We start from the raw sequence: 27,191 nt of genomic DNA on the forward strand, positions 1-27,191 counted from the left end.
CATGCTCATCTGAGTCTTCCCAGCTCTTTCTGCCTGAACATTTCTGAATTATCTTCCCCTAATTGCAGCCCCAGCTTGAAACAGCATATTTTCTCAGTAGGCATTTTAATAAATCTGAGAAAATGGAAATAAAACTGTATTGTCAGAGAACATACTTTTGAGGGAGTGACGTTGCAAATGATTTGCAGGGTCTGAAAGACATCATTAGCTTGTGTCATACTTTTCTTTGTTGTTGTTGCGAATTCCTTATAGAGTATTTAACCTCTTTAAAAAGAAGTACGCGGTGACCTCACTGCAGCCCTTTCAGGCAAGGACCATAAATCAGAGCAGATGTGCACGAATGGCAACTAATATTGAGTAAAACTCCACTCACAGCTTAGGATCCAGAGGAGAAAACAGGAAGCCAGCAACTTGTCAGTGAGTTTCACGTTATAGAGATGAGACATGTACGCGTGCCTGTGTGCATTGGCTTTGTAAGAAAATTGGAGACCTATCAGAAAGAACAGGGAGAAATTATCCTTTACCGTGTCCTGATGTTGGGTTTATACATCCTTCTGTCATTTGTGGATGATAACATTTAAAGTTCTTAAACAGGGTTGTCAGTATGCCATTGATGAGAACAAGTCAAAGGCAATATAAAGATGGAATGAGCTTTATGAATGTCGGAAACGGTATGTATCCTTGTTCACGTTCAGAGGCCCAGTCGGAGGTCCATATTCGTGGGAGGTAGAGTCCAGATATCAAGAGGCCGGGTGAATTATTCTGTTACTAGCTGTTACACGTATGAGCTGAGTAACTCTAGGACTGTGATTTACAAACTGCGTAAAGTGGGGAGTGTCAGATCTTGAGAAAATGTTTGTGTTGTTTGAAGGCTATATGTAGAATTATATACAAGTCTGACTTTGTTTTTTAAGCTGAGGGAGGTTCCTATATGCTGTTGTCTGGAGCATTAATAAATGAAAAATAATTCCAAAGTGAACATCTTCTCCAGTCTAGATCAGGGTGCATAGAGTTACTGAAACTAGGAAAACATCCCAGTGGCAAATTTTGACACATTAGTTTAGGCTATGTGGAATGTTTTCTATTGAAAAATCTCCTAGGTGTGAATTAAATGTACTCCTTTTTTGGTAAACTATATTTGGAAATGCTAAATTAAATTATATTAAATTCTGAGTCTTAGACCCTTAGTAAAGGTGAACAAGATTTTAAAGACATGTCATAGTTACATGCTGATCTTAAGATGACACAAGTCTGACAGACTGACAGGAAGGGGGAACGTTCCCCGGGACACCTCAGCTTTATCGTACAGAAGCACTTCACTCTGCTCTTTAAGTAGTTCGGTCACATGCTCCTGCCAAAGATTATCAGCCTTCCTGTACTATTTCATCTGCCTTTAAGATAATAGTGTGAGTTTGAGGATTGTGTTCATTTCCATAAAAACCAAACTGAGTGCATAAATAATAAAATGGTATCCTTGTCTAATAAATGCTGGAGAGGGCGTGGAGAAAAAGGAACGCTTCTGCATTGTTGGAGGGAATGTAAATTGGTGTAGCCACAATGGAGGACAGTATGGAGGTTCATTAAACTGAAAATAGACTTACCATATGATCCAGCAATCCCACTCCTGGGCATATATCTGGAGGGGACTCTTAATTCCAAAAGATGCATGCACCCCCCCCCCGATGTTCACAGCAACACTATTTACGATAGCCAAGACATGGAAGTAACTTAAATGTCCATCAACAGATGACTGGATAATGAAGGACAATGGAATACTACCCAGCCATAAAAAAGAATAAAATTATGCCATTTGCTGCAACTTGGATGGATCTGAAGATTGTCATTCTAAGTGAAATAAGCCAGAAAGAGAAAGAAAAATACTATATGATATCACTCATATGTAGCATCTACCAAAAAAAAAAAAAAAAAAAACCTCAAATGAACTTATTTACAAAACAGAAACAGACTCACAGACATAGAAAACAAACTTATGGTTACCAGTGGGGGAAGGGGGTGGAAAGAGATAAATTGGGAGTTCGAGACTTGCAGATACTAACTGCTGTATATAAAACAGATGAACAACAAGGTCCTACTGTATAGCACAGGGAGCTATATTGAATACCTTGCAATAACCTACAATGAAAAAATATGAAAACAAACAAATGTCTGTAATTTGTATGAGTGAAACACTGTGCTGTACACCAGACATTGACACCACATTTTAAACTGACTATACTTCAATAAAAAAGAATGCAAATTAAAAAATGAAAAAAAAAAAATGGTATATTTGTCAAGCATTCCCTGCTCATCTGTTTTTTTACCTTGATCCCTCAAATCTTAGAAATGCTGGGATTCCTCCATTGTGTGTTGGTTTTTTCTTCTCCTTTCTCCACTCTTAACATTCATGCCTAACTTCAGGATAGATTCCTGAATCTCTCTGTGGAGACTTAAATTTGACTCCATTAACTGTGGGTGTGGTTTCTGAGACAAGAGGTCACAGGAGAATTTAGAGAACATTCTCCCCTTTTCAGTAAGCCTGCCTCCTGGAAATGCGCTTAGTGAAGTGCAGAGTGCTCTGTGAGAGTGTTTTCTGGTTTCCTGTCGACAGAGCAGTGGCATTTGTAGTGTGAGTGTGTTTTCTTATCTGCAGAGGGAGGGATCTGGCTTAGCGCCTCTCTGAGGAATGTTCAGATCTTAGATGGAAGGATTTTATTTACCGTCTCTGAATAATAAAATTCTCCTCATCCCCAGTGGGTCCAGATCACAGGCCACCTATTTGATGCGTCCTGTCCCTGTCACTCAAGAAGTTGAAAGGATTTTTTTTTTCATTTAACTTTTTAGGCATTTTGAATATACCACCATTAAAATAATCATCACACACTGCCTCCAACTTTTGTTTGCATCTGTCCTGTCTAACCTGCTACTGAGGAACTACCCAGGGTCATGTACCTTACCTTGTGTAGATGTGTTTTCCCTTGTCCACAAAAATTGGGAACCAACATGGAATCAATAATTGACTAAAATGCTATTTGTCAGTTTTTATTTGTACATTTAAAGGAAGCGCATCACTTCCCGCGTTGCTGCAGCTATGGTCCAGCCCCCAGACTTCAAAGGGGAGGGGTTTGCTCCTCTGCCTCCCTAATTCCTTCCTGTGGCTCCCCTGTCTTACCCCGCCTTGGACCACTGTTTTACCATCTCTTGTTCTGAACGTATCCTAAAGACAGATGTTTGTTTAAAAAAGAAAAAACCTGAACTTCTTGTTTCTTATTAGGTCTCTTTTTTGAGGCATGCATCTGAGTCCAAAAATCAAGTGTGCAATAAATAGAACTTAAAACACACGTACCCACACGAGTTGTTTTCCACAGCGCGCCCTGAGCCCGTCAGCCTGGTGGGCCACCTCCCCGCCTGCTCCTGGGCTGTGTAAGGCCCTGCGCTTCTGCAGTGTGAGGGCGCCGCCAGGAAGGGGGGTTCGACGTGCTCCCGTAGGCTAAGCTGTCTCGACGCCCAAACACGCTTTCTTTCCCTGGCCCTGCTGCTCGCCAGCTGGGAGCCCTCGCTGCCTCCTCGCTCCCACTTTCTTTCTCCCCTCTCCTTGGCCTCTGTGTGCCCCACCTCAGCCGCAGAGCACTCCTTTGGTGACGGTGTTGATGACAGAAAGTCCTTCCCAGCGGAGGGAGCATGACCAGGCAGCCCTCAGCAGTGGCTCGGCAGCCTGGGGCGCTGCGAGCCCGGCCTGCACGCAGCTCAGCCGTGATCGTGCAGCTCTTCCGTGGGGAACTTCAGCGCCAGCCCAGGGCTTCAGTTCATCGAGATCTTATCTCATGCAAGCTGCCCACGTGAACACAAAACCAGTGAAGTCTAAACTTGACTTTATGAAAGCAAAGACGTTGGCTTTCTTAAGGAACTCACCGGAGAGTGTCAGCGTTGGAAGAGTATTTGGTACAGTAAGAAATGGAGTTAGGAAAATGTTATCCAGAAAGGGCAGACACGTTCAGCTCTTCAAGAATGCAGTCTGACGGAAGAGACACGACGCCGTCCTGAAGTGGAGAGAAAACGTTTCATTTAGTGAGGCAAGTATGACTAAAAGATCGCCGCAGGTAATGACACAGAAAACTGTGGCTAGAAACCGAGCAAGTGAAAAATCGTACTCAGATGATGAAGTGTGTTTAACCAGGATTCTGAATAAAAAAGAAGCAATGTCATAGTCGTCTTCCTTTTTCGTTCAGCACCATTGTCCAGCCTTAAAATAATATAACATCTGTTATCCAGTCATCTATTTTGTCTGTAACTGTTCGCAGAAGTAACAAGTTCAACGTGCATTTTTGTGTGACGGATATATATGCAGTGACTTTGACATGTGCGCAGATTTTAACATCTGAGAATCAGAGACAAGAGCAGAAAATAGTGTCTACCACCAGGGAGTGATGACAGATATTTTATAGGTTGATAACATAACTAAGTTAATAGAATCCCTTAAATTGTTTAAAGGTAACAAACATCTCTCCTTTACTAGCTTCAAAGTATATACACAAGTTTTGGATTATTCAGCATTCGGAAACAGACATCCTGAAATGCCCTCTTTCACAATAAGCTCGCTGGGACCACTCGCTGACTGACCTTGGGCCTGTCTTTGCTGTCAGCATGCCCTTCCTCGCTCTCAGCATTTTAGAATTCAGGTGTACTTGGTCCAGGAGAATCCAGTCATGTGCAAAGGACCAGAGCGTCAGGATTAGGAGGGTGTTTCCTCCAGATTCATGGATTGCAGGTGAATGCCGCCTCTGTCCTCGGTGGGAGCTGAGCGCTGGACACAGAGGGGCACCTGCACTGGACGTGGAGCACACTGCAGTTCCGAACCATGAATTTGGGAGCTTGAGATTTGAAGATGTTAGCTACGATATATAGAAATAGATTAAAAAAAAATTTTTCTTCTGTATAGCACAGGGAACTGTATTCAATACCTTGTAATAACCTTTAATGAAAAAGAATGTATGTATGTATATGCACGACTGGGACATTGTGCTGTGCACCAGAAATCGACACGTTGTAACTGACTGTACTTCAATTTAAAAAAAGTTTTCTTGACAAATTATAAAAAGGAAAGAAAGTAGAGCTGCTATATCGACTGTCCCTTCTTGTATAGTCCTCTTATGTGCAGTAAGTAAAGGCAGACACTACATCCGATTCCTTTCAAATAATCATTTTCTCAAATTAGAATTAAAACTTTAAAGGCCGGTGGTGATTTCCTGGCGATGGGGGGTTATGCACCGTGGCAGTGCCCTGGAGATGTTGGTGTAGCCGCCGGTACAGTTCTTTAGGGACAATAATCACTTACATTTAGACATTTATTAAATACTAACAGTCTCATTATTTTATCTTCTTAGCTCAAGTCACTGAAGGAGAAGCAGTTTATATATTTCATCTTTAGAAATTAAATTCAAGGCATTCACTTCCTTTGCATTATATGCAGACAAAATATTCACTTATTCCAATATCAAAAAATGCACTTACTAGTGAAGTGGCTCTTCATAGAGAGTGAATAAGGGAAAATGAACCAGGTTACAAAAAATGTTCCAGGGGCAACAGAAGTTCAGAGGGCTAGCTTCTGTTTTTCTGGCTATGTGGGGGAAGATCTGAAAGTAAAACAAAATAAAATATCTTGAAGTGAGTATGATTTGAGTTAATTTTCTGCATAAACAGATATAAGGAACTATAGCTTGTGTGTAAGTAGCACAGGTGCCTTGGTCAGGTGTGAGCCTGTAGCCACACGCACGCCTGTAATGGGCTGTGCTCCCCTGTGCGCCGCAAGATCTGTCTGTAGAAGTGTGGACGCGCTATTAGGAGGGTTCCGTGGGCAGTCGTGGGGGGCTGGGGCCGATTTTTCAGAACTGCCGTCTTTTGTTTTACGTATGCTTGTTCCCTGACTCTTTAAGATTTCACACTTCTCTCTTTTTTTTTTTTTTTAAAGTAAAAACAAATAGAAAAACACTTTAAAGGGAATGTGTATAAAAATGGCCCCAACTCCAGGTATGATGTCACACACTGCAGGAAAGCTTTATCCTGAGGTTGGCTTCGTGCTTCCTGCAAAGTCGTGTTTCTGATATTTTTGATCTGAGTGATGACTGCTGACCGACAGGGTGGGAGAAGAGGAGGAACTGAGTCGTAGGGCTCAGTGACTCAGACTCTGGTCCGTTTAGAAACACGGTGGTTTCCCAGAGCCTCTTGGGAAGTAGAGTCCATAGAAATGACTTGGCAAGTTCACTTTGGTTTTTCTTCATTCGTTGAACTATTATGTGGCCACTGGTTTTGTCTGTGCAATGGTGGATTATGTCAGAAGGCTGAAAACAAGGTTCATAAAGAGATTTTCTAAAATTGTAACAAAGTACTTGGCAGTGACTCAGTTCTCACCTTGGTCTGCGGGTGTCTGGTTAGTTACTCCTCCTTCAGTGTCTGCCTGGACACTGCCGTCGACCATACTGAGGTAGACCGCAAGTCAGTCAGTGAGCCAGATTGCAGCGCAATGTCAAGATAAGATGTTCCAAACATTTCAATGAGTATTTATTAACATTTGTAAATAGTGTAGCCAGAAAAAATTGTGACTCGTCTGTGACACAAAATAAAATACCTAGGTCATGAAGAAGTTTAACAATATTATATAATATAATTTGCTTCTGTAAACTGCATTTGGCTTGAAATTGTTTTCATCTTCTGATCAACTTTCAGACACTGAAATTGAAAATGTTTTTCATCATGCTGTGCTTCATTCCACTTCTAGCAAAGTACCTCAAGTATAATTAGTGGAAAGACAGTCCTACCATTGACTTCATTTTAAGAAAATCTTAAAGATAGCGTTTGTTCTGAATAGTTCTGTGTTCACAAAAAGCTACCAAAAAAAAAAAAATCCTGTGTCTTAAGCTTTTAATTGGACACATATATTTAAATTAATATTTAAGTTTAGTTTTAAAAAGAGTACTTTGACATGATAAAAATCTTCAAAGGCGGGAAACAACTGAATACAATGAAATTATTCTTCCAACCCATGCCGCGGTACAGCCTTTCTCTCTTCAGAGAAAATAACAGTGACGATTGAAGGCTTTTGCATCTTCCAAAATTACGTATGTGCAAGTGTGTCAGCGATGAGGCGGGCTCATGTGTTTGTATGTACACATCTCACACGCACAACATACACGTAGGAGACAGAGAAAGAAAACGGTTGCCAGTGTCTTTTGGGGAGAGGGTATTGCTCCGCGGTAGAGCACATGCTTAGCACGCGTGAGGTCCTGGGTTCAATCCTCAGTACCTCCATTAGAATAAATAATAAATAAATAAAAGCAATTACCTCCCCCCCCAAAAAAAAGGGGTTACATTCTGTTGTGTGAACAAGGAAATGAAACATTGTGTATAGGAGGGAAGGGATAATTAGGTGTGTGCGTGTTGCATGTGTGTGTGCAGTCCTTTATGACTTCATTTTGTCTGTTTTATCATTGTGTAAACATGTCATTTCTTCAAGTTCTCCTCACGTTAAGGACTTCCAAGTTGACACCAATCTTGGTTATGGTGCCTGTGACAGTCCTGTTTCGCAGGCACGTGTTTCACACAGATGAGCATGGATAGATGTATGATGAATTTTAGAAGCTGAAGTTTTGAATCAAAGCATTCTAAGTATTGAGAGGGATGTCCAAAATAGCAAAAGGAAATTTACACCAAGACTGTAATTCTCAAAGAATGAGTGTCCATTTTCCAGTATTCTCATTAAAACTCTGATTGTGATTGTCTGTTGCTATTTTAAATATTACTGTTACATTAAGATTTTTAACTCTTGTGAAAATAAAAATGTATAGGAACGTCTAGGGTTGATGAAGTGTCAGGACTCACATTAATTCCTTTATGCAGACTTGCAAGCATAGAGGTCTTCACTATTACATTCACTAAAACCATTTGCAGTTCTTTTCTGTGAACTTATCCTGTCCTGTTGTCTTTAAAAGATCACATTCTTATGAGTTGCTTTCACTTTTGTGGTTTGAGTTTATATCTCTTGTCCAAGTCAGTATTTAGGAGTCTAGCCCTCTTCGTCAAGAGTACAAACCTGGTTTGTATTCTCTCTTTAGTCTTAAGAAACTTAGAATTAAATTTAAAGCCTGCCTTTAACAGGCACATGCCTTTATGATGTGCACTGTTACGTAACTTCTGTCCTAGCTTGCCTTACAACGAACGCTGCCTTTCCTTTATCTTGGAGTGGGTAGACAGGTAAATGTTTCTTTACAATGAAAAATGTAGTCAAGAAAGATGTATTCTCAGGAATATTTGCATAAATCCTTCAAGTAGACACTTTCAAATATATATATATACACATACATGTTTATAACTATCTCAGCTTAGTATCAGATGTGAGAAAATAGAAAAGGATGTGAGAACATTTAATAGGATATTAGAAACAAGTTTAGATGAGAAGAATGGCTGTATATTAATGATCTTATTGCATAATTAACTTATGAAATAGTTTAGTAATCCATAAAGTTGTAAACTAGTATTAGTTTTACAGTTTTTATAATTTGTAAAAAACACATTTAACATGTCAGTTGCTATCTTAATTTTGGCATCTTTAAAAGGTCATTTTTATTTTTCCAGTTGTTTTTAAGGAAGGTGTAATGCTTCAAATTACTCTAAAATGATTTTAAGTAACTGAAAAAGATTCTTAGCAAAGCTGTATAAAGGGATATAAATGAACGATTGATTGATTAATATGATCCGTGTGAGACTGATGAAATTAGAATGGTACCAGTAAGACCCGCCAGGAAGCAAGATTACTAAAGAGACCATCATATGTAATTTAGTCCTAAAATGAAAGTGTACCCCAAATTCTTAGGGCTGATGAACTGTCCACCACTGCATATAACTCACTTATGGAAGCTCTCAAGCTTGATACCTACACATACTTAATATTAGAACAAGTATTTGCTATTTTGATGCTTTTAAGAGGATACAGTGTGGATTCATATATACCATGTGGTTCAGATAACACGTTCTTTAATTTCAGGGATCAGATGTTGGAAAATAAGCAAGTCCTCTTGATGGGTGAAATGCTTTGTGAATGCGGGCATGCTATCTGAATGGTGTGATTTGTAGCCAGATACTTGCAGGAAATCACAGGTGATCTCAGTTCGGCATTGAGGCCATGACAGTTGGCGTAAGTGGCTCGTCTCGAGGAGCGCGGAGGGACCTGAACTCGGCGCCGGGGAAACGTGGGTGTGGCACGATAGGAGCGTGGTTATGCATGGTGTCTCTCTGCAGGGCTGCCCAGACTCCTGTTGGCTCAGGGATGGAAAGTCCACGTGCGAATCAGCTGGGACTTCGACGCTGCGTCTCCCTGCAGCAGGTGCTGTGCGGGTGACTCATGGGTCTGCTGCTGTCACTGGCAGCGAACACGCAGTGTTACATGAGTGAGTTGACTTTGTCTCCACCAGCTTCCCCTGTCTTTTTTTCTTAGGCAGCATGCCCCATAGGAAAGGGACAGTGCAGGAAAGAGTCCAGGGTCTAGAGGTTTGCTGCAGCCCCAGACACTACATCCATGAGCATGTGGTCAGTCCCCAGTGTCCCTGACTTCTTTACTGCCAGAAATGCAAGGAGCTGTGGCCAGAGGCCCGGTCGTTCTGGGGGCCTCCGAAATCTGGAAAGTCCTGACATAGGCCATCTCTAGGCTGGAACTTCAAATGGCAGCATGACTTGGGAACTGAGCCTCAGGGTCCTCGGTCTGTCCCCTGGAGCTTGGGTTTTGTCCCACGTCAAGGCAGAAATTCCCAAGGGAGATTGGTTTGGAAATGAGTGTCTGATGTTCCTGCCCTCCCCTTCCTTCGCCCCTTGTGGACTTGAACTTGGACCCATTGCAGTTGGGGTGGGGAGCTGTCTGGGTCCCTGGACACTTAAGCTGTGTCCCGTGGACCTGTCACCGCTCACTCTCTGGGGGGCGCAGGAAGTGGGATGGAATGAGACAGCTGCCTGTTAAGCGCTAGTGTAGGATCCGGGGTTTAAGGCTTACTCGCCTAAGACCAAGGCCCTTGAGGTCTTAGGGAATTCCTCCCTGAAAAATATGGCTGCGTAGGACTTCCTTGAAAATCTAACTATCTGAATGTTTGTGATTTAAAAAAAATTAGCAGCATACAAATGACTGAGCACGCTCAAAGTGATCTTTCTTCCTGAGTGCGGCTCGTGTGGCAGGAGGAACAGCACCGTGGAGCCCAGGCACGCTGGGCGTGGAGACAGGCCGGGCTCCCTGGTAACTCGGAGGCTTTGGGCGAATCCCTGCCCCCACTGCAAGTGGGGGATCAGATCGTGTCACTGGATTTCTGTGAGAATTTCAGAGAAGTGACACGGGAAACACCTGGAGAGTGAGTTCAAGCAGGTTGATACCTCAGCCGCACAGCTGGCTGCCCAGGTGAGGCCACCGAGGTCCCCACCTGCTGGGCGGGCTGTGGGGTTGACCCGCACCCCCGGACAGGCGCGCCCAGAGCCTTCAGCACGACCGCATGACGGGGCACAGGCAGAGCTTTGTCTCTCGGAACCGCAGTCAGTGACCTCAGAGCAGCCGTGGCCGTAGTGTACAAAACAGTGGAATGTTGCTGGATGTGGAGTTTCTTTCAACTGTTAGCTTAAAGGAAGAGCTCTTTTGTGCCCCTCTGGGCCCCCAGGAGGCCAGACGAACAAACACTGGGAGAATATTAACAAAAAAAACACTTTCTAACCTAATCTGTTCAGAACAGCTATAGACACCTGTCATATGTGTGTGAAAAGATTACAGTAAAAATATAGAGGGCTAGGTAAAGAAATCTTGAGAGGAAAATTGTCATGTCACTGACTTTTTTGTGAACGAGTTTCCAGTTTTATGGATAATTTAATCACGGGCAGGAAATGTAGCTCAATTTCTGCACTGTTGATTTGAGGGTTTTCAGAAATGCCTTATGATGTATTTCTCTTTAGAAATCAACTTAGATTTTTCCCTCAAACTAAACCCTCATGAGTCAGTTGCTTGAAAGATTAATTTTTTTCCTGCTACTTTATTTGAGAAACAGTTCTTCAGTTCGAGATCAGGTCAGTCGTTTATTTTGTTTTGGTTTGTTGAGAGAGCAGAGTTATCCTTTGTTAGTTTTGTTTGACCATGTTTGCTATTCCAACATAGAGTGCCTTCTGGAGAAGCTGTAACCTTAATTTTTCTGTCATGAGCCGTCCCAGAGAATACCGTGTTGAATGACCTTGAGGAAAAAGTTCGGGAACTCAGGCTGGAGAGCACTGACCCAGGATGGTCGTGAGAGGCAGGGTAGGGAATTGGAGAAGCATGTTTCCTGTTGGTGCCTCAATCCCAGCCATGCAGCTTATGTAATAAACCAGGCAATTAACCTCTGCAAGCAGGAGAGGCTGGCAGCACGGACACACTAACAGAGCAAGTCCTAATGCAGGGCGGCTTAAACAAATACCCTTACTCAAATAAGAGCTAAGTGTCTCCTCCGGTGAGATGACGGTTTGCGTGTGAAACCTTACACGTCGCCAAAAGCCAGTTTTAATGCGACCATGATGCATCGAAACCTAGTCCTCTCAACTTCTGCGACTTCTGCTGCTTGTACTGGAGTGAGGAATGGCTTTCCTTCAGTGGGACGTGTTAGTTTTCGTCTCAGAACCTGGAATTATAAGTCTTCGGGTGAGCTCAGTTTGGTCCTATGTTTTAACACCACGCCGTATAGGATGTTAATTCAGTGTGCTCTTTGTGATAGGAAAAGTGGGGTGGTAGATGGTGGTGTGTGGCATTCAGTGCTAGACTGTGGAATTGGGTTAGAATTCCAGACATTTGACATCAAATCTACATCGGGCACATCGTTTAATTCCACAGCCTCAGGGTTCATGTCGCTTGCGGGATGAACTGTGGAATCACACTGGCCCCGAGGGCTGGTCTGGCCGAGGGTCGTGTCGCCTTGCCTAGGGTAGCCATCAGGTGTGTGGGGCTCCTGTTACCCCCGACTGAGCCTGCACTCCTCCGAGCAGACCCACACCTCACACAGCACATCTCCGCCTGCCTGTCAGCAACGCCTGCGTCCCACCGCGGGGGTGAGCTCCGTGGTGTCTCCCACTCACCCGGGGCTGTCCCTGCAGGGAAGAAGCGGACTGGCATTCGCTAGGCACGTGTGCTGCGTGCTGAGGAGTTGACCCTGTTAGGGTCCAGGTCCTGGTGCGGGAGGCTGAAGGTCCTGTGTTGCGACAGAGAACAGGACAGTGATGGGAGGAGTCCCTGCAAGTCACATGATTTGGGGAGTAAGGATTCACTCCCAAAAAGACGAGTTTCAAAGTTTTTTATTTTGTTTTTTCTTTTCTTTTCTTTCTTTTTGTCTTGTCTTTTTTTTGTGTGTGGAAACCTGTGGTAAGGTTAACATTCATAAACTCTAGACCTTCATGGTGATGACCCTGAAGCTTTGGGTTTGGGTCTAATAAAGCCTCAACCCTTCGCGATCCTGCACGATCCTGTGTCTCATGGTAATAGTGCCCGAATCAGGTGCAAGACGGCCGTGCGTGGATGTGGAGGTGAATTAAGGGGGTCACTGATGAAATGCAGGTATTTTCTCCCCAAGGAGATCATAGGGGCTGATGTGTTTACACAGCAACGTAGATTCTCTATTTGAGTCCTGTTACCATTTTTTGAATCATAATGTATATAGTTTATATATAGTTTTAAAAGCTCATCGTCCCTCATTTCCTGCACCTGCTGTTGACTGGCCACCTTCGTACATCACCCGCGGATCATACAGAAGACCTCTGTACGTCACTGATGGAGTATGTAGAAGACAATCTAAAATTAGACTTTATTCAGCAGGACAGGGTTCTTAAATTTCTCCAGGAACAGATGAACGTGTGAAAATATGAATGTTTAGAATACGTACGTGTTTCTATTGGGAATCACTGGTTTTAATAGCATCCTGTTCGCTTTGGGCACCGGAGTCATCTGATGACAGAAACCAGGTTTTTCTTGAGCAAATAGACCTCTTTCCCTCCTGCCAGTGCCCAGGAGGCAGTTCTGATTTGGTAAAGGCAGGTGGAGGGTGTTGGGGGGAGAGCGTGCGTGTGTTCAGGCTCAGAATGGAGTCCCCAGGTAAGCTGGCCGCACGTTGCCAGGTGCCCTGAACGCGGGCGTGGTTACGTCTCTGCATCTTCCAGTCAGCAGTGAGGGTACATCAGATTAGTAAACCTTCATTTCTTCTTCATCTCCGTTCACTGGAAATGTGGACTTGCTTTAATGACCAGCGCACAAGCCGCTTCCTCCTTTTCTTTGCTTTGACATGTTCAGGGCTCTTCTCAAGCCCACGGTTATGGGACTTGGTGGGTTTTATTCTTGTTGTCCGTCACTTTGTGGGAGCTATGGGGACGTCGCAGCGGTGGGCTCCTGAGCAACACGGCTGAACTGGAAAACGCACTTGTGCCGTCAGGCACTCAGCCTCCGTGTTCCTGGATCCAGACAGTTAACGTGCCTCATCCTAATTTGTGAAAGAATCAAAACCGCTAATTCCGAGATGAGACCAAAAATAAGGTCACTCGCTGGAGTTCCAGTCGAGGAACCTGCTTTAACATAATCACTAGTCATGCTGATCACACCCATGTATTTTAACAAGGCTTTTTCTTATGCTCCTGTTACTACATGTGAACTTTCCCCAGGGGCCAGTATGTCCAGGTTCTCATCGTGCCTGTGTCTGTCCTCGTCGGTGAACTTCACCAGGGCCCTGCAGGTGTGTGCGCAGCCCTCTGAGAACGCACTGGCGAGCACCAAGAGTGAGTGGATGTGGGTTGTCTTTGTAGCCTTTAGAAATGCAGTGTTTATTTGAAATATCCCCCTTTACACAGTTGTTACCCAATATTTAAATATTTTAAAGTGTACACACATGCAGTTAATCCCCCAGCTGCATAACGTTGCCTCCTATCCCAGCATCTCCTCTTGCCAGTCTCCCCTGTGGACTGGGGAAGCGTGGGCTGCCTTTCCAGTACAAGCCGGACTCGTGGGCGACCGCGGTTTAGAGGAGGAGACGCCTCGTCCCTGTGTAGGGATGCCCGGCGTCCTCTGTTCCTCTCCTCCCGTCTCTTCCTCCTCTTCAGCTGCCTCTGGTTTTCACCGAGGCAGAGTCACTCTGCAGGTTCGCATGAGAGAGTCAGAGAACCAGGCTGGGGTGTGGCTGCGGGGAGCCGGCAGGTCAGGAGGGAGCAAGGACAGCTGAGGAGCAGTTAGTCCACACCCAGTTCTGTCTCTCACCTTTCTCCTTTCTGCTTCAGTGTGCCTGTGCACACCTGTGTACATGTAGGTGGTCCCCAGCTCAACGTTTTTGGGCTTGATGCTGATGGGAAAGCAATCATTAGAAGCCAGGCTTTGGGTTTTTGAGTTGTGATCTTTCCATTCTGGAGACACGCGGTCTGATCTCTGTCGTGATGCTGAGCAGAGATGCCCACGGCTCCTGGTCAGTCACATGACCGCAAGGGTGAACAGAGGATACACTTAGAACCATCCTGTTTTTCACTTCCAGTAGAGTATGTCAGAAATGACATGAGATGTTCGCCACTTGATGATGATACAGGCTTTGTGTTAGCCTGCAGGTGGGCAAAACGTAGCTAATGGAAGGATCTGAGCCCACGAAGGTAGGCTGGGCGAAGCTGTGATGTTTGATGGGTTAAGTGTATCCAATGCATTTTTGACTTAGGATAGTTTCAATTTAGGATGGGTTTTCCAGGACGTAACCCCATTGTAAGTCGAGGAAGGTTGACTTAGAAGATTAATTCTAAGTGCAGTTGATTACATTTAACTGCCTAACTACTGGGCTCAGGTTTCAATTTTATACAGGAAGTGAGATTGACAATTAAGAAGGAAATCTCAACGTGAAATACATTGTCTGATAGCAGAGTGAAATAAGAAACTGCGTATCATTTCAGGTCTTTGCAATATGTTCCTAATACGATTCAGCCCTAACCCTTCCACTTGCTGGATATCAGTTAGGGTCCTGCCTCATTTCTCACAGCTGTGCTGAAATTTGGATGAGCATCAAATGTACTAACCCTCAGATGAGAAAATAAAGCAGGAAGCCACTGAGTTATTCTCAACTAGCTCAGGGCTTATCTGAAATCTTAACATGAAAAAGTGGCAAACCTCAGGAAAAAAAAAAAAGATTGAAAAGAGATCTTGATAGAAAAATCCTACTAATGGATTTTGCACTAGAAAGACAATTTCTGGATCCTTACCAGTCAGGTGGGGATGACGTTGATAGCATGAAAGGCTGGAGAGGAGAGGAGGTGAACATTGGAGTAAAGGACTTCCCATCATACCTCTGCGTGGGAGAGGCTGCTACTATTTTAATGACATTTATAAACGTGCTGATTCTGTTGTCATGACAAAGTCACACGTAAAGGATGTTTCATGCTTGGGGGCAAAATCTGCTTGGATTTTTCTTGTTTCCAATGGTGCATTATAGACATTGTAATCGTGAAATCACTTTCTCAGAAGAGCTTGATGCATGGATAAGAAAGACGGTCAGTGGAATTAATTCTTGGCAAGTTCATTCAGAATGGAATTTGCAGGACGTTTATGTTTCTCCAGAGGCGCTTGTAGGAGAGAGTAGTGTTCAGCCAGGAGTGATCTCCCATAGGACGAAAATTCTATTTAGTGCAAACTAAGACATGCTAAGTGCATCACGCCACTGCAAATGAGGGAGGTGCCTCTCAGGATTCTAGGGAGACGTAAATTATATACTGACCATGATATGAGCAAAGATACGTTTAAAGAAAATGAGGGTGTTTTGTTTTGGGTTGTTTGTTTGTTTTTAATGATGTGAGCCTCTTAGGAAGGAAGGATACAAGTTACAGCAAATGCAGTGGTTTAATTGCTACATATACACATGTGTGTGTATTTCTTTTTTTAAGCTCCAAAACAGGAAATGTGGTTGTAGACAGTGTCTCCTCCAAGGCAGTCATGCAGTGGGAACCCCATGCCTCACTCCTGCGGAGAGGTGACACCCGACTGGGAAATGCGGTGTTGCCAGGGCGTTGCCAGACCGAAGGGCACACCCAGCACAGTTTGCACACAGACTTGTTTTGTGGAACCTGGCCCAGTCAGTTCTATTAAACAGTGAACTTACATGATTCACAAATTTGATTTTTTTTTTTTTAAGTTTGTTTCTTCTTTCTGGCTGATGGGGGAGAACTCTGGCTGTCGGCTGGTGGGAGACTGTTTTCATGGAAAGTCATTTAATTGGTAAAATATTAAATAAATTACTCTTTAAGATCGTTGCTGTCTCTTAGGGTGTGTGTGTACTCTCACTTCTAATGTTAAGCCTGCTTATAATCTGTGTCGTGAGGTTATCCACGTTGGCATTTGGTATGAAATATTATGTTATCAAACATTGAATATTAATGTGAATTTGGCAACATTGGGGTTTACAGAGATTTTCTTTAAGGCAATTACACTGACTGAAGAGAAGGTTTAATTTAGTCATTTTTTTCCTAATTTACTTAAAATATACACTTGACATTTTAACTAAACTGTAGTTTTAATGCTATTTACATTTTAAAGTCACAATGACGGTGCAGTGTGTACGACGTGTAATTTAGGAGTTCCCCTCTGTTTAATGGAGAGTGGTGACTTCCTTATTAACTTATGTGAAGTAAACTCTGCCGAGGTTCTCACTCAATTTCTTATTTTTTTGTTCAGCATCACCACTTATAACGCTCAAGATTATTGCGTTGGTATCAATGATCTGAGAATCTTGGAAGATAGTGGAGTGCAAAATATTTTGGATTTATTTCTAAGTGGAACCCCTCCTAGTGACTTCCTGAGAGATGGGAGAATAAACTCGCTCAGTTCTGAAGCTCGTGTTCCTGCCGAGTGAACATGTACCGAGGATGCAGAAGTGCTGCCCTGGACGGTCCCCGCTTTACCCAGCGATCACTCATCTCTGACAGGCGTTTCCCTGGCGTGCTGGATGTGGGAGGGGAATTCCTTTCTCCCGGCAGAAAACACAATAAATGAGATTCTGTAGGACAGCAGGCAAGCAAGCAGCTAGAGACAGACAGACAGAGCGGCTGTGTGGGACCTACACTACCTATGCCTTTTTTTTTTCTTTTTTTAACTGAGAGTGAAATTGATTTCTTTTGATTTTTTAAAAAAAAATATGTATTTTTTGGTGGGAGAAGGTAATTAGGCTTGTTTGTTTGTTTATTTGATGGAGGTACTGGGGATTGAACCCAAGACCTTGTGCCTGCGAAGCAGGCACTCTTAACACTGAGCTGTACCCCCCACCCCAGCTTCTGTCAATTTCTGTCCATATTCTGATAGTATTCCCTTTTCTAACCATTTTCTCGCTCTTCCCACGAATGATTCACCAAGGGCATCAGATGAAGTCCTAACGCTTTGAGTAAGGACAGGAGGGTTGTTTTCGACGGTGGCCACCGTGCTCAGCCCCACTCTGAAGAAGTAGGTCACATGTGCGCAGGTTGAAGGGGTGTTGGGTTTGATAGAAATGGCGAGGGGGGAGCTGTCTTTATTGTCTGTCTTTCTCGATTTTGTGGACTTGCACTGCGCAAATCCTCTGGATTAGTTGTGTCTGGAAATAAAGTAGCTTTCAGAGATACAAAGATACACGGAAGGCAGTAAGGAAAGGCTTCGAAGGGACACAAAGGTACAGAATGTACAGTGAAGCTACCAGAAACATTCGCACGTTTCTTAGGAAAGGCCGGAAATTTGGTTCTGTGTTTTCTTTTAGTTGACACTAGGAGAATCTTGAAATCAACTTGTTTGTAAGAACACAGGTTTCTCAGAGGAAGATAATTCTGAGATTTATCCCGGGGTTCTCGCGCGAGGGCTGTGAGTGATGTCCCATGGAGGATCCGGCAGTGCACATGTCTGCAGAGACGGAGGAGTGAGGCCCTCCCTGCCCATCTGACTGGATTCCTCACGCTGCGCCCGTGTGATGGGGTGATTCGTGGCTGTGAATGTTGGAACCACAGATTTAACTCTTGCATGTTCTTCGTGATTGACTGGATCGAAGCATACTCGCCCACCCCACTCAGCCACCAGGGGACTTCATTCTTTTGCCCTCAAATATGAATGATTTCATTCCATTTCAGCAATTTTGAGCAAATCACATGTATATATTTTATCTACATTTGTGTGTGTTCAACTTCCCCAAACTACCGAACAGTAGTCCTACAACATCGTTTTCAGAACCATTAATATCTTGTTACTTTTTTCCTGATAATAGTTTGACTATTTCCCTTCATACTCACAATTCCTGACAAAAGTCATTCATTAAAGAAAATATCAATGTGTATTTAAAGTGTTACATTATTTGATATCTAAACCTACGCTATTAAATATTTAAAACTTCCAGACTATCACTAAATAAAAGAATCCTCAACTTTTTTGTTCAGTTTATTTTTGAACCTAATGAATGTTTTATTATTAAATACTGTGGGTCTTTTTTTTTTTCTACTAATTTGATTTTAATCTCTTTATCTATTTTTGAGTGCCTCTGTCCAAACCTCTCCAATCTGTTGTTTTATTAAACGTTTAAATTCGAGATAATCATAAGATTTACACGCACCTGTAAAGAATAGTACAGATTTTGTGTACTCTTTATCCAGTCCCCTAAAAGGTAACGCCTTACAAAACAGTAGGACCATAACACTGCCAGGGTAGCTGCATTGAAACTGTCAAGATGCAGGACTTAAGGATCCCTCTGTTGGTTCTTTTATAGCCACGCCCACTTCCCTCCTGTCCCAACCCCCTCCTTAACACCTGGCCTCAAATAACCTGTTTCCCTTTGCAGTAAGTTTGCCATTTCAGGAATGTTAGTCATACAGTATGTGATCCATTTAGGACTGACTTTCCCCCCCCCCCGCCCCTGCATAATTCTCTGGAGGTTCATCCAGGTGTTGTAAATCAATAGTTCATTTCTCTTTATTGCTGAGTAGTAAGACATAGTATAGACATACCTCTGTCTGTGAACCATTCACCTCTTGAAGGACATCAGAGTTATTTCCAGTTTTTGATTATTAAATGTATAGACTTTGTGCAGGTTTTGTGTGAACGTAAGTCTTCATTTCTCTGGGGGAAAATGCTTAGGAGAATGATTGCTTGGTCATATGATAATGGCACGTTGAATTTTGTAAGATGCCGTCAAACTCTTTTCCAAAGTGGCTGTGCCCACTAGCAATACATGAACCCTCCACTTGCTCCGTGTTCTAGCCAGCGTTGGGTATTGTCACTTTAAAAAAAAAAATTAGCCCTTCCGAGTAGGTGTATAGTGATGTTTCTTTGTGGTTTTAAATTTGCATTTCCCTAATGACGGGTGCTGTGGAACATCCTTTCATGTGCTCATTTGCCATCTGCATGTCCTTTTAGATGAAATGACACTTTGTTTTTTGCTGTTTTCTAATTACATTATTTGTTCTTACTGTGCAGTCCTCAGAGTTGTTTTTTATATATTCTGAATACTTGTCCTTGTCAGTTATGTGGTTTGTAGATATTTCCTGCGTCTGTAGCATCTTTTCATTCCTTACCAGGAGAAGCTTTTAATTTTTACGAAGTTTGATGTATCACTTCTTCCTTGTGTGGATCAGGCTTTTGGTGTCTAGCCTAGAAACTCTCTGGCAAGTCCTCGATCCTAAAGTTTCCCTAAAAGTTGTGTAGTTATACATTTTATGTTTGTGTCTGTGTTCCATATTGAGCTGATTATCATATAGGGTGTGAGACTGAAGTCCAGGCCCCTTTGTTGTTTTGCCTCCAGTTGTTCCAGCACCGTTTGTTGGAAGATTTTCTTTACTCCACTGTGTTGCCTTTGCAACATTTGGGCATATTTACGTGGGTCTGTTTTTAGGTTCTGTTTTGATCCACTGTTTTGATGGATGGCTCTATCCCTTTGCTGGTACCACATGGTTTTGGTTTCTGTAGTTACAAATTAAGTCTTGAAAATGGGTAGATTGATTCATCCTGTTTTATTCTTTTTCAAAGGTCTTTAAGCTATTCTATTCTGTTTTTTGTGTGTGTGTTTTTTTTTTTTTTTTTTACTTTCTGTATACATTTTAGGAGAATCTTGTCCATATCTAAAAAAAAAAATTCTTACTGGAATTTTGTTAGAAATTGTATCAAACCTGTATATAAATCCGAGGAAAACTGACACCTTTACAACACTGAGGCTTCCAGTCTATTGACATGGTGTATTTCTCTGTTATGTTTATTCATTGCTTTCTTCAGCATAATACAGTTTTCAAGATACAGTTTTGTACCTGTTAAGTGTTTATTGACTGATTGCAAGAGGCGTGGTACCTTTAATGTGGGCGTCCATGTGTTCAGTGTTAGTATGTATAAATAAAATTGAATTTTATATGTTCATTTTGTATGCTGGGCACTGGCTAATTTCAAGTATGAGCTCTAGGAGTTTTCATATGGAATCCTTGGCATAATCTGTCAGGTAACTGTGTCACCTGCAAATAGAGGCAGTTTGATTTTTTCCTTTCTCATCTCTGTGCATTTATTTCCTTTTCTTGACTTATTATACTGGCTGGATTTTCCAGCACAATGTTGAATAGAAGTGGTGAAAACAGGCCTTTTTGCCTGTTCTCAATCTTAGGGAGAAGCACCCAGTCTCCCCTCCCCAAATTTAATGTCAGATGTAGGTTTTTTGTTTGCCTTCATTTATATTTTGCTGAGAGGTTTTGCTGATTGGATATTTAAATTAGCCAAATGCTTTTTCCTACAGAGATCACTGTAATTTTGTGGTTTTATCCTGTGGAATTGGGAGTACAGGCTTCATCATGTGGATTTTGGAAGCAACAGCCCCACCCTTAGCACAGGGTGACACTAGGGCCGCAGCGGGCGTGAGGAGGCGTTCCGTCCGCTGCTGTTTTCTGGAAGAGATGGTGTAAAATTGTTGGCAGCTGTTTAGATGCTGGGTAGATGCCTCAGAGCATCTGGGTACGTGCCTCAGCGCAGGTAACGAGCAGCACTGTCAGCTGGGCGGCCCGCGCACAGCGAAGCCTTCCCTCTCAGCCCTGGAGCCCGGGAGGCCCAAGCTCGAGGTGCGGGCGGACTCGCGGTCCGGGTAGGCCGGCGCCGCGTCTCAGAGACGCGTCTTCCCGCCGCGCCCCACGCGTCCTGAGGGGCGAGGGGCTCTGCGCCGTCGGCGCTGCGGGGCGCCCTGCCCTCGCGTCTCGCCGCCACCCGAGCCCTGCAGGCCCCACGCGGGGGGGCGGGTTCCCGCGTGTGGATGTGGGTGACCTCGTCCCCTCTGTGCAAGGAGAGCCGCGTGAAGCCGTCCGGGCCCGCACGTTTCTGGGGGGCGGTTTCCGCAGTTCGAGGGCTATTCGGTTTTCTGTTTCCTTCCGAAAGACGTGGTCCTTTGTTGTGTCTTTTTAAGGCGGTGGCCAATGTCATTTAGTTGTCAGACTGTTGCGTGTGGTTTTTGTGGCATCTTTCTCCGTGTCTGTGGGTCTCTAGTGACACTGGCTGTTCAGTCCTGATGTTAGGACCCCCTTTTTTTTTTTTTTTTTTTTTTTTTTTTCCTGTCATTCCTGCTACATTCGTTATTTTGTTGATCTTTTCAAGGAATTAACCTTTGGTTCATTGCTTTTCTCTGTCATTTTTCAGTTACATTCATTTTGACACGTGTCTGTAATTTCTTGCCTTCTGTTGGCATTAAGTTCTGCTCTTTCCTAAGCTGTTGAGATGGGAGCTTGGGTTATAAATACGAGAATTTTCCTCTTTTCTGACGTCTGTTTTCAGTGCCGTTCATTTCCCTCTCAGCAACACTCAGCCAAATCCTACAGATTTTGATAACTTTGCATTTTTATTTTATTCAGTTTAGTGTGTTTTTGTAATTTTCCCTTGAACCTCTTTGATGCGTGGATTATGTTGCGGTGTGCTGTTCAGCGGTGGGCAGTTGCCCTGTCGTTTTTCTCTTACTTGTTTCTAGTTTGGTTCTACAACTGCAGTGGTTATAATTAGGTATTTAATACCGTAGGCTCCCTGGCAAGACAGTTTCCCCTGCTAGGGGTGAGTGTTCAGGTTTTGTTTCTGTGTGATCGCACTACACTAAGCCACATATCTGTAGACAAACCACTTAATGAGCAAATTATAGGTTAAATGCACGTTGGTGAAGCATCTCTTTGACCTTTTTGAAAAGCTGTTTGTAAAGTATTAGGCATAAAATTGCACTTGTTCACTCCTTCAGAGTTCTGACTCTGTCGTCATTAAAATGTCTAAATATATCCCAGCCTAGTGAAAAGTGAACCACATGTCTTAGAACCCCAAAGATGGGTCTTGAAAACCAAGCAGTATCTTACTTGCTTTACTCAGTTCGTCTGACCTCTGCTTAAGGTAGTCATTCGTTCTTATTTATGATGCTCTGACTAGGGTCTGCTTTCTTTTCAAGAGAAACTGATTTATTGGGAGGGAGACAGCAAGAATAAGCACCTGAAGGGTGACGTGTGACAACACACCATCTAATAATTTAGGAGGAAGATAAACTCAGAAGCACATGCAGTGCCATCTGCTTCCTGTAGCGTGTGTGAGGATGGCTTTGCCTTGTTGTAAGTTCTGCATGCTCGGTTTAAGACAATGGTGGTATTGTACAGTTCTTTCCAGAAAGAATCTTTTCAAAGATGGTTTCAATAAGCAGACTTGAGCATGCTAATTTTGATTACCTGGCAACGCCTTGTATGGATCATATAACTGTCAATGACTTATGTCAAATAAATATGCCCCAGTGGCAAGACGAATCGAACATCTTCACCCAGTAAGCTTCCGTAACAACTTTATGCTTTTTTAACTCTATTCACGTCTTTTTGAAATGTAGGTTATCGGGATTTCAGCTGCCTTCCTCCATCGTCAGCACCGGCTCCGTCCTCACGCTGTGGTTCACAACCGACTTCGCCGTGAGTGCCCAGGGTTTCAGAGCCCTGTATGAAGGTAGGCTGCCCCCCGTGTCGCGCACACACTCCCTGGCTGCGTGACCTCACTCTGGCCGCTCCGGGCTGCAGATTTTGATGCAGATGGAAGCTGCTTTTTCAGTTTAGTGGTGGAAACGTTTGGCTTGTATGTATGAACGTGATGATGGGAGAACACTACTGACCGTAACAGCCAGAACTGCTAGCAGAGAACGTGTGTTGAGAGTTTTCCCTTCACTGGTGGTGGTTTCTGACTGGAAGAGCGGTTCTTTTGACATGTAGCAGAGAAGTTGTGAAGATTTCAAATACCAATTACTAGCTCTCCTTTTCTGGGAAGAATGCATTCTTAACACAGAAGCGTTTTCTTAAAATTATTGCTCAACGATAATACTGATAGTTGGTGCTTAAGTAAAGGAAATTCCATTACGTGAGTTTTCGTGGTCGACGCTGAAGCTTGGAATTGAGAAAATTGTTTTGGCTGTATTGTTCGGTGCTGGCAAGGCGTCGGGAGTGCGTTTTGTTTGTTTTGTGTTTTCAGATTTCTTGCTGCGATGCTTTTGGGGTCTGGCTATTCTTATTAACTATTTGGGGCAGAAATTTTAAAAACATGAGAGTTCACACTTCGATAGAGGGATTGATACAAATGATCACTTTCAACATTCAGTTTTAAGAAATTGCAAAAGTCGTACTTGAAGTGCAAATGTTGAGGTCTGTGTAGTCTTGCTTCACATAGATACTTTACACGCATTTTAGCTTTTGTGTGTGTGACGCAAAGGCTTTTACTTCTAACGCATACTCTGGAGCCTGTGAACTGAAAAAGATACAGGTGGGGGAGGCCCGTCCCCGTTTATAACGCACACCATTCATCAGGGCGTCTTTCTGAGGTGAGTCGTGTCTGTGTGTGCTCCTATTTGGAGTGCTCTGTGCACTGGGGCAAAAACCATTCTTTGCAGAAAGATAAAATCTACATGTGCTTGGTGCAGCTGAACTTAACCTGCTGTGCAGTTTTCAGAAAATACAAGGGTAGAATGTCCTCTTTGCAATTTATCCTTTAATTTGAAGTCTTTACTGTGGAATGATGCTGACATTCTGACTCCAGTGTTGGCCAGGCCACTGTGTTTATAAATAAACCTCATCAGTGGCCTGAAAGGGTTAATCATCTTTAACGATGGTACTGACCACCAGGGAATAATTTAATTTTGGGAGAGAAAGAAGCTAGTTTAAGATCAATAGTTGCTATGAGCTTTCAAATTTGCCTATACACCTTAATGCAGTTTCTTTTTCATGTAGCATTACAACAATGTTTCTGCAGCAATCTATCCTAGCTCCTGGGGAACATAACTTGTCCAGTCGACATACGTGGTATTTGCTCAGAAGGCTGATGGTGCTTCCACATTTTGGAACCCTTGGGAATTCTCCTCCCCTTTCTGAGAAAGTGGATACTTGAATATCATGCTTTGATGAATTTAGTAAGATGAATGTTGCAGAAACTCTGTTGATGCCGAATGATTGCCAGCGAGTAACTGTACTGAATCTTTCTGGGCTGCTGTTGATGTTAGGGGTTGTCATGATGGTATAAAAAAAATGGTGAGAGTGTCTCTGGGAAAATACTTGTGAGTTATTATCAAAATTGGAAAAATGACTAGAAATGTAAACAGGACCAATTAAGTTAAATGTATTTAAAATTTTGATATGTGAAGATGTGTCTTTTGAAATTTGTGTTTTAAATAGTGACATTACAATACAGTCTGGTATTTACAAGTAAATAAAAGCCGTTATTTTGAAAGAAAGAGATAACTGTTAAAACTTCGTCAGCAAAACAAAATTTGTATACGGTATTGAATATCCCTATTTGTGAAATATTTCTCCATTAGCTGAAAGGTCTAGTGGGAAAATAAAATTGTACTATATAGAAAAACAAAGTTACAGTCTAAACAGAAGATTAAAGACAAGAGAATTTATCTAGAAGAGAGTAAAGCTTTCACTGTAAATATCAATTGATTTATCAATAATGTCAGTTCCCACAGGGAATGTAGACATGACTGTAACTTACCAGTGTGCTGGTCATGGGAAAAAGTGAGAGTTTTATGAAGAACAGTGTATAAAATATGCAAATACACCTATTCACATATAATATTAAGTAGAATCAATGATAATGGTCAGAAAAAAGATCTGAAGTTGTTATGTGACTGGAACATTGAGTCCCATCGGTCCTCATGTTGATGAGACCACATCAAATAATTAATGTAAGCCAAATAATATAATAAAATGTTCATATCTTATTCAAGACCTCTTAAGAAAATTTAATTTAGAAATATAATACTAAATAAGTTTTTAAAAACTTCTCTTGTTATTAAACCATTACTAATTTTTTTCCAATTAAAATTAGGATTTATTTAGTTTTATCAGACTGAGGTTTAAAATTTTAATTTAAATTTATTTTCTTGAGTTGGAGAAAATCTTCCAAACTTAAAAAAAACTGTGTACATGATAACTTTTGTAATAAACTTAATCTGGACATTGAACTTTATAGTTTGTTAGCAGTAGTTTGGAAGAGGTGCTGTTTACATAAATTCTTATTTGCACCTGGAAATATTAAGCTAACTAATTAGCGTGGAAATGATAAATTGAAATATTCTAATCAGTGCGTTCAGTCATTGAATTTAACCCTGGAAATCCAATAGAAATATTTATAAATTTCACACTAACCTTATCCACACACAATAATAACTCTCTAAATAATGAAGAAGTTGATAAATGGTTGCTGCAATCAATATATTTTAACCCACAAATATAGAATAATGAAGTTCCTAATTTAGCAGGGTGTTTTATAATGTTATATTTCCTAGTTCCATCACTGAACATTATCCTTTATGATCAACCAAATAATTTGCATAATTTTCTTTGGTAAATTTTTAAGAAACAATATTGGGATTGCACAATTTACAGTGAGATAGATTACAATCAAAATTCCTACATTTGTCCAACACTGAAGTACTTTGTATATAAATAGCACTTATTCATGCATTTCTATCTGCTAACTTTATTTCAGAAAGATCTCAACTACTAAAATAATTCTTACCAAGTTTGAGTTAAGGAAAAAAATCATTAGGTCAGAAAATTTACATGGCATGTCAAGATATGACAGATACGATGTTATGATGAATGTGTGACAAGGTAGTCTGTCATTTCAAGTGTTTGATAAATTACATAAATTTTTAATACGTTGACTTCATAATTTTGGTATTGGTTATATTTCAGAAATTTAGTTTTTTGCAAACTATTTACTATAATTTAGATGGACTCTTTAGAAACTTTTGTAGTGAAATAAGTTCCTTTGACACTGATTGTATTTTTATAATCCAGTGCTTTGTGTGAAGTACAGCTTGAAACTTTTATTTGTGAAAGCCCCTGCTCTGTGACCCCGATGCATGCTTGCAGTGTGTGTGCACTGGAATCAGCACTGTCCTTCTGTGGAATCTTTCTCAGTATGTAGGGCAATTAATTTATTGATTGGGGACCACATTTTCTCTGCACAGTTGGCCAAAGCTTTATCCAGGGAATGGCAACTAAAAACAAATGTAGTGAAAATTTTAAGCATATTTTGCTATAGATATTTACGTTTGCAATAATTATTTGGTGAGGCAAGAGGAAGGTTAAACTGAATTCTTGTCTAAGGCAAAGTGGATAGGAGTGGTAGGAGTCTAGTCCCTTTAAGACTTCTTTAAAAATTTTGGCTGACATGTTAGTTGAAAAGGAAAAATTTTAACCACAAATGTAGACAGTCAAATATTTTGATGATAAAAACTCTTGTCAACATTTATCTCAACTTCCCAGGCCATTTTGAATATATTGGTCTTTAAGGTTTATGCATAAAATCGATAAGAATCTGACAGTTTAAAAATCTATTTTAGAAGAAACTAGCGCTAGTATAGTGAGGAGGAATTTGACATTACTAAATAGTACACATTAGCTTGTGGCAGGAAATTGTGCTGCATACAAATTAGCTCATTAGTTGGAGTGAGAAAAACAGTTGCCCATGAAGGTGGTTTAAGAGACTCCCTTGGGTGATAAAAAGCTATTCTAAAGGAATTCTTCTCTTTCAATTTTTTTTTCTTAAAATGATTCTGTGAATTATAACATTTTGTTTTCCTTACTAAATATGTATAACTGTGTATGGATGAGTAGATAGATACTAAATAAGTGGATGATAGGTAGATAGATGGAAAAGACAGATGAAC

General features: G+C 41.9%; 1 protein-coding gene across 1 annotated transcript in view; it reads left to right on the forward strand.

Moving 5' to 3' along the window:
• The window catches only part of CSMD1 (CUB and Sushi multiple domains 1), a 1,691,213-nt gene that overhangs the window by 772,524 nt on the left and 891,498 nt on the right, over positions 1 to 27,191 (forward strand). The window contains exon 8 of the mRNA XM_064477604.1: positions 22,860 to 22,972. Coding sequence (XP_064333674.1) covers positions 22,860 to 22,972 — 113 coding nt within the window. The remainder of the gene's footprint in view (positions 1 to 22,859; positions 22,973 to 27,191) is intronic.

Source organism: Camelus dromedarius, chromosome 22 (assembly GCF_036321535.1).
Source record: "Camelus dromedarius isolate mCamDro1 chromosome 22, mCamDro1.pat, whole genome shotgun sequence".
In the NCBI taxonomy this organism is placed as follows: Eukaryota; Metazoa; Chordata; class Mammalia; order Artiodactyla; family Camelidae; genus Camelus; species Camelus dromedarius.